This window comes from Malus sylvestris, chromosome 13 (assembly GCF_916048215.2).
Source record: "Malus sylvestris chromosome 13, drMalSylv7.2, whole genome shotgun sequence".
In the NCBI taxonomy this organism is placed as follows: Eukaryota; Viridiplantae; Streptophyta; class Magnoliopsida; order Rosales; family Rosaceae; genus Malus; species Malus sylvestris.
In genome coordinates this window covers 23,497,579-23,506,197 of record NC_062272.1, presented here as the reverse complement: position 1 = coordinate 23,506,197, position 8,619 = coordinate 23,497,579, and the positions used below count along the sequence as shown (strand labels likewise).

General features: G+C 38.3%; 1 protein-coding gene across 1 annotated transcript; it reads right to left on the bottom strand.

Moving 5' to 3' along the window:
* Window positions 1–3,544: 3,544 nt before the first annotated feature.
* On the bottom strand, window positions 3,545–8,084 carry LOC126597364 (uncharacterized). The gene is made up of 8 exons (XM_050264151.1): window positions 7,720–8,084; window positions 7,173–7,265; window positions 6,931–6,998; window positions 6,550–6,622; window positions 5,807–5,919; window positions 5,576–5,680; window positions 4,767–4,866; window positions 3,545–4,001 (listed from the first exon to the last, which is right to left on the bottom strand). The coding sequence occupies exons 2-8, from the start codon at window positions 7,254–7,256 to the stop codon at window positions 3,825–3,827; spliced, it is 720 nt and encodes a 239-aa protein (XP_050120108.1). The 5' UTR covers window positions 7,257–7,265; window positions 7,720–8,084; the 3' UTR covers window positions 3,545–3,824.
* Between the last annotated feature and the right edge of the window lie 535 nt (window positions 8,085–8,619).

The following is an 8,619-nucleotide window of genomic DNA, read 5'->3' as shown; positions in this document are numbered from 1 at the left end:
CTCCCGACTAGTTTAAATACCCTCATCTAGGGCATATCTTTGGTAGTGGTTTCATACACATACTTTGCTTAATAGCCCATTGCTTGAGTTTTATATCATATTTATACTAATTTGACCGAGAAGAGTCTTTGGGTACCCAAGGTTATTCGCAGTTGTTTGCTCTTGTTTGTAGGTGGCCGAATTTGCACAATTCAACCACCTACAATGGTGCAAAACTTTGGTTCCAACATGTCCCATATTCTAATTTTAATTACAATATGAAATAAATTTAAATAGGAAACATATCATCAAATTATAATAATAACCAATGTTCTAAAAGACGCTAGTCAGGCGACAGATTGGGGCCTAGGGCCTACGCCTAGGCGCCCAGGCAAGGACTAGGTGGGGGGCCTAAGCGGACTAGGCGGATTTAACTAAGTTTACTATATATTGTATAAATAAGTGTCTATTTATGCTTAAAAAACACATATAATTATGTTGGTATACATAAATTACAAAAATAAAATGAGATATATATTATAAAGTATTAGACCATATTAAAAACATGGGGAACAAGCATATAATGAGTGTTCATCAAAGTATTCAACAAGTCTCTTACATCTTATTGAAAGTCATCGATTTTTGAGTAAATTACATAGAAACCCCTCAGGTTTGAGGTCTATTACAACCTCATACAACATCTTTAAAACATTTCACTTTCATACCTCACGTACTATTTTATTTCAAAACAACACCTCCGTTAGATTTTCCTTCCAATGGTCTGTTAAATGCTGAACGTAATTGCCACATTTGTGCTGATGTGGCTGCCACATGGCAAAAAAAAAAAATTTATACATTAACAATATTATAATATTAACCCTAAAAAAAATAAAAAATAAAAACCAGAAAACCTGAACCCAGATCCCCTTCCGCACAACCCCACATCTCACCCCCACCCCCTTACCCATCTCTTCTTTCCCGTCCGTCCGTCCCTACCCCCTTACCCATCTCTCCCACTCTTCTTCTTCCTCCACACCAACCCCAACACACTCCCTGACACCCTTTTTTCAATTCCTTCATTCCCTCTCCTTCTCTAGGGTTTGAACTTCGAATTCCACCCATCTCCCGCCTTTTCCCCCGCCACCCTCTGCCTCCACGCGTCTCCTTCCTCCAAAACCCATATCCCCCTCCACTTTTCCCACCTCAAAGCCCCCACCTTTAATCACTTATTTGCTTTTTTTTTTCACTAGTTTTCTTAACCCCTGCAACCCAAATACCTACAACCCACTACCTGCAAAACCACAACTCGCAACCCACTACCTGCAAAACCACAACCCACAACCCAAATACCTGCAACCGTCGCCCGAGGGGGGTCGCGAGCTTATCATCGACGAGAAGGGCAGAGGTGCCTAGGTGGGTCGTCGCGGGGGAGGGGGGGTGGATCACGGCAAATGGGTCGTCGCACGGGGAGGGGGGGTTTCACAACAAGTGGGTCGTCGCGCTGGGGGGGGGGTGTTCACAGCAGATGGGTCGTCGCGGGGGAGGGGGGGTTTCACAGCAAGTGGGTTGTCGCGAGGGGGGAAAGGCAAGTGGGTCTTCGGCGGGAGGGTGAGGGGTTTGGTTTCTTTTTCTTCTGGGGGAGTTACAGATAGGTGGGGGAAATGAAGGCCACGTTAGCATTTAACAGACCATTGGATGGAAAATCTAACGGAGGTATTGTTTTGAAATAAAATAGTACATGAGGTATGAAAGTGAAATGTTTTAAAGTTGTTGTATGAGGTTGTAATAAACCTCAATACCTGAGGGGCTACTGTGTAATTTACCCTCGATTTTTTGCCTGAGTGAAAGTCAAGACCTAGGCGGGTTTAGGCGAGCTAGGCAGACGCCTAAGCGGGTCTAGGCGCACTTTCAAAATTTTCAAACATCTGTGGACTAATCGAGGTGGTGGCCAGCCGCCTAGCACCTAAGCAATGCTAGGTGGAGATTTTTAGAACAGTGATAATTACAATTAATCAACAGCCTACAAGTGAGCTGACATTATCAACATCCCTCAAGATGGTGCATAGATGTCGCTACTACCCAACTTGCCAAATGAGATTTACCTGACCTATATTTGTCAAGATATTTGCCAATTGATCTTCTTTATAAATTATCTTTCTACCTCTACATGTTTGGTACGATTATGTTGAACTAGATTCATCACAAACTTACAAGCAAATCCAAGTTCTGTAAGCAGTCTTCTAAACCAAATAATTTTATAAGTCCTTTAGCCATTTCTCTACACTCAACTTGTCACACCCCGATCCCAAGCTACGTCCAAAATCGGTACGTGACGTTAGAACGTAACTGTACATTATGAGGTACAAGGTGAACCTAGTCACTCCAAGCGCTCATTCTCCATCACTATTGCTAAAGACACCTCATACCTACAAAAACATATAAAAAAGGTCGTACCGAGTACAAAAACATATCAAATTGCAAAAACGCCATCTACACCATGGAAATGGTGTATTGGGAAAAGAAAACTCGGATAAGTTATGAAGCTCGTGTGAGTACCAATAATATTACTTATGTGATCAAAAAGTTAATCGATCTCATTTATAGAACATTTCAGAAATCCTTTGCATGTATAAAGTAATCCTCGCTCCGCAAATCTCGATACGATACACACAAGCATTCAACCGATTTTTCGTTCATACATATAATAAAATAATAGGGCTAGAACCACCCTCACAGCCTTGTTCCACACCGCTTGTGTCACAATCAACAAACTCTTGCTTGGACAAAGCCATTAATTTACCAGTTGTAAGCTTAGTAATTCCTTCCATGGCTGCCACTGCTGAAGAAGTCCAACAACATCCTGCAAGCATTTTATTACAATTAAATATCATGTTGTTTTTGTAGTATAAATTAAATAGTGGTTAATTTAATGGACATAGATTCGTATTTAGAGTACAAGAAACCATTTGGTTAAGTTTCAAGATTGTCTACAAATAAAATTGATTACCACGTTGGCCTTGGTCCTTGGTTGGTGTCACGGCTCCTTTCTTTCTCCAATCTACAGTTGGCGGTGTTGTAGCATTTTCATATGGGGTGTGCCATCCATACACACACCCCTTTTTTACTTCTCACCATACATTTCTAATTTTCGGTTGTCAGATCGGATGCATTAAAGAATATCAAAGAATAAAAATTAACAGAGGCGTGAGAAGTAAAAAATGTGCGTGAATAGCATATCCCTTTTTAGATTTGAATGAAGTCTTTGTGGAACATTCGTGCCCCATGAATCCATTTAGGCTTTGAATTCTTCATTTGTAAGGTCTGCAAATTGATTGACGGTCAACTTGTAAGGTTTTGTTTTGCATCACTATTGGAAGATTCTATAGACTCCACGTTTTCCTTGAATATATTGAAACACTTCTCCTCGTTAATGTCGGTATATGCACATCCATAACAAGCCATTCATTGCTCATATTTTCCGTACATTGATGCATCTTGGAGAGTGCGAGACGTGGCTTGAGAAGACAAAGCCCCCAAAATAAGGATCAAGGCCAGACAAATACAGTTGCAGTAGTAAGTCAATATTTGCTAATTCTAATTACAATAAGTGGCAAGACCTGCACCAATGAAAGTTGTAGTGCAGTCCCTTGAAATGTTTCGATAACTAGCGTCGCAGTATCATTAACATTTGAATCCATTCCCTGACCATGTCTAGTGATCGAACAACATTTCTATGCTCTGAGAAATTATATCTATCATAATTTGTAGACTGTCGCTGTTCAACATTGCAAAATATATATAGAAATTATGGGACGAAAGATGAGTCTTCCTAACACAACACACCCTTAAGTGACGCGAATTAAAAGAACCACCATGATAAATACACATGTCATGACAAACATCAGAAGCCATGTGAAACAAGTAGTCTTGGATGTCTTCGAGTATATACCTGCTGCCCGTGTAGTGGCGTGACCAGTGCTTGCCAAGCTACTTTCAACAGCCTTCTCTGTAGAATCAAGTATCTGCACACATGCCATAACTAAGTTATGAGATCAACATACATGTCATTCCATCAGCACTCCATTTACATCCAAGACACACCAAAGAGTAAATAGATAAAAAAATTTATGTAACAATCGATGTTGCATTATTGCTGGGAACATTTTCCAATGATTGCCATATATCTGAATATTAAAGGGTTTTCGCTTGTGACAACATACGTTCCATTACAATCATGACTAGCACAGTCAACAGCTTATATAAGAATACATATTGTATTCCAAATTTTTCAGAGATCCAATAAAAGATACTCAGCAGCGTATCCTTCTTTTCCTATTGCAAGCCTCCCCAAACCCCTTTACGGTAAACTATTTCTTATTGTGTTATTCAACTTCCTTCTTTATTTTAAATTTATGAACATGGAAAACCGGATCAGATTCATATTGCAAGCTTCCCCAAACCCCTTGACTGTAAACTATTTCTCAACAAAAATTAAATCAGTTCTCCTGTTACCACTTAAATTCCTCGACAGATTTTTTTTTTTTTTTTTAATTTTTAGCCCCCCGTCTCTTAGGACCTCATTACAGTCCCAACATTCGTTTCTTTGTTTAACATTTTCCTTTTCAAGAATTTCTCCTAATCTCACACCCTCTAAATCCAAAGCAATATTCACCAAAACTTCCCTTCAGTGTCGCCCTAAACAAATCAAACCACTGCCAGCTAAATCCAAAAAGTATTGACTCTATAGACATTACAACATCCTGCAATAGATATTTCAGGGTACTTACTTTTTCAGTGTTTTCCAGGGAGTGACTCATCATGAGACTACTCTCTTTGAGCTGCCTAGCCAATCCAACCATTTCGTCCGTCAAATCCTCTTGAAGCTTTCTGTAAACAAGAGAGAAAAGTTTATAAGAATCGAAAACATAATGTGGAAAGTAATTAACATTTGAAAGTCTTAACGGCTGAATTGTGCGTGTTCTACTTTATGGACATCAATTGACTTGGGATTGAGGAAATTTCCTCTCTTAACAGTAACTGTATCTACTCTGATGGGTTATCTGGTTCAAGGTCACATTATTCGAGCCACCATCTGTTGGCAATTGTGTACAAACATGCAGAGGGATCTTAGAATCACTGCAGATGGCAGGAAAGACATGGGTTGGCCATGGACTAGGGTTGCTACAATTTGGATGGTCCTCCTAGTTCCTTAAGCACTCTGAATAACAGAGAGGCTGGGGGCTGTAGGCCAAGATTTATCTTTGGGTAGCGTCTTGTGTTTGTTACCATCAAAGTAAAGCAAGAAATTGTACAGAAAGAAGGAACACATCCCAAAGTTGCCTGACTATTGTTCTAAACTTATCTGATGTCCCAAGTGAGCATCCGTGTCCTTTCTATTTGTACAAAAACCATATGCATTTTTTTAAGCAACAATCAACTTCTATTTTTACTAAAACAAAAGTAACTTCATATTGAAAACACATATAATTGCGTCACTGTGTTAATTAATGACTAACATCCTAGAACTCCCATTTTCAATTTCATCCAGTCTCATGACTCCAGTTTAATAGAAAAAATTGAGATACTGTGAATATACCTATGCTTTTCAATGTGTTCTTGGGCTGCAGCATCCAGTTTGACAGGCCCTGAAGAATCAACACCAGCAGTCTCACGAGTTCCATCTTCAGTACTTGAGATTGGCCTGTTTAACAAAAACACAGTTAAAATAAAACAAGTTATTGCAGACAAAATATCACTAAGAAGGAGCTGAAACCATAGTGATAAGAAGGAGCTGAAACCATAGTGATCCCAACTATCATTCACTTACACAAATCTCCTTCTCAAACCTGGAGAAGGGGGAATCTGATTGTCTCCTGTATCAGAAGAGTTTGCTTTGACAGAAATTCTTGCAAGGGGCTCTTCGGGTGTTTGAATATCAGGCTGGGAATTGGCGAAAGAAATCACAGTTAGGAGCAAGGAACTCCATATATTGCACATATATACATTACATTCTTCGACCAAAAAACAAACAATACATTACATTCTAAAGAAATATTTGCTTGCCAAACTGTTAATCGGGTATACTATGCCAGATTCATAATATTCAATATACCATGTCAGATATCTAGCAATAGAACATTATCCATATATTACAGATTCACTCTTGAGATGCCATGAACTGACACAACAAATTACACGCAGCATGAAATGGTGTGGACACTTGAACTATAAACTATCTCTAGAAATTGTTCCCCGCATAAGAACTAAAAGCTGTCCAACCATCCACCACAGCTGAGAAAAAAAAAACCTGTACTATTTTAGTTGTCATGTCAACCAGTCTCCCAAGAAATTTGTTTCAGCCTAACAATATTTTGTTTCGCATACCTTATCATTATAATTTCCCGGCTTTCAAACTAAATCTACTATTAGTAAAATTGATTCGAATCATAGAAATTCACAGAACATTGTAAATTAAAGTACACATTTTGCCAATGTAACTGGTTTAAAGTACATAAAACCAACACTTCAACAAAAGGCAACGTGTATGCTTTCTAGATCATATGCACGCACCGGTGGAGCAGCTAATTTGGAAGCAATGGCTTCAATCTTCTCTGAATAGTCACTCAAAACAGCCTTTGAAACTCTGGGTATAAAATTGAAGATAATGATATCAATTAGTAAACTAAGAATGTTGCAAACTCTTAAGTAGGGCACAGTATCAAGAAAATACATAGAAATAGAGAAGATGAAAATGTTGATCTGTGTAGCCACCATTAGTACCCAGTATCAAGAAAATAGTGTTTGGAATGTGAATCAATATTTCCATCATACCTACCAAAATCTGTAACGGTTCGTAAGGTAAAAGAAAGGAAGCGTATTGGAACATGCATCAAACTATTGAACAAATAATCGTTAAACAAAAGTAAGGGAGAATATAAAACACATACTGACCTTGGTAAGCCTTCTGGAGTTCTCTCTTCAGCTAGTTGTTCTACCAGTTCTCGTAAAGTAGCAACATACTGCAAAGTAGCTGTACTTAGTCATCCATAAATGGCACATATCCCCAAAGCAAAAACCAACAAAAAAAACCTAGAACTGTAAATATCACGCCGAGAAAACAGAAATAGTTGGCACAAAGCAATTACCTGCAAATGGATAAAACTTTGTAACCTATAATTCTAATAACAACATACATGTACAAGTTTTGCCTGGTTCTGTTGCTGAGGCGCAGCTGCAAGCAGCCTCTTCAAATTCACCTCTGTTTTACTGATTCTCATCCCAAAATCCTACACCATTGAACAAACATAAAACAACAAACGATTCAACACTCAACAAACATTCAACCTACACCCATGAAACCATCACTTCTTAGTAAATGATCTCTATGCTTTGTTTTTTTATCTAAACCACTTCTTAGTAAATGATCTCTATGCTTTGTTTTTTATCTAAACGTCCTATTATCAAACAGCTATTTGAAATGGTTTGAGTTATAAAACCTGACCCTGAACAGGCCTGGCTCTTATCAAATAGCTCTCGAAAATTCGATATGCGAAAACCGAAACAAAGAAATGGATCCCAAATCTCATCCCACAATGAACAATGACCCAAAGTTACATGAACAAAAACAATAGGAACATTTCAAGCTGTACAAAACTAAACACATCATACATCCAATCCCATACCATTCAAAATTCCAATACCCAATTGAAAAGAATAAATAGAAAGTGTTCAAAGCCTAACCTTTTAATTCGCCCAAACAAATTCCAATTGAATCGTTCGTCAGTCTCCCGCAGCTAAAATCAAGAATTGGGTTCTCTTCGTTTACTGGATTTTGATTCCGAAAATGGGATTTATTTGAATTTGATGATTGCCTGCGAACAGGTTGCGAACCAGCCGAGGAGATGAAGGGGGTCAGTTTCTCTGGTGTTTTCTTCTTCGATTGCAGACCAAAGATTGATGGAGGTTGAAGGAGAAGAACAGGAAATGAAAAATTTTCTACCACACGAAACTCGACTTTTATGTCACTTTTCCTACTTGAACTCAAATTTGCCACAATCCCTACAACTCGATTTTTGGTAGAACAACTCCACTGTGGAAACCTCCGGCTATTCACTATTTAATCCGCCTACTCTCCTTAATAAATAATAACTGTCTTTTATATCTTCACCGTTGCACTTGAATAGCTCTGGCAATAGGCAATGAAATATTTTTTTTTAATAGTACAAAATAATTTTATTTGTAATTTCGGATAAGATTTTTAATCATTACACCACGTGTCATTATCCAAAAAGACAATTATTGGTGATGGATTTCCATATCTAATGTCGTCGTGCCACATGTCATTACCTTTTCAGAATCTTTGAAAATAGATTTCTATCAGATTTTTAACGAATGACGGCATGTCAAATGGATCTACAACCTAATCCTTTATTAATCCTCCATATAATCTAGACCTAGCATTCGTGTCGTGTTTCTCGTGTTCGTGTCATTTTCGTGTCATACCCGATAGCTTAACGGATCTTGTCGTGTAATACCCGTTAAAGTAAACGGATAATATGACCCGACCCGAAATATTATCAGGTAATATGACCCGACCCGTTACCTGTTAAGAAAAATATATTTTAAATCAATAAAAATGAA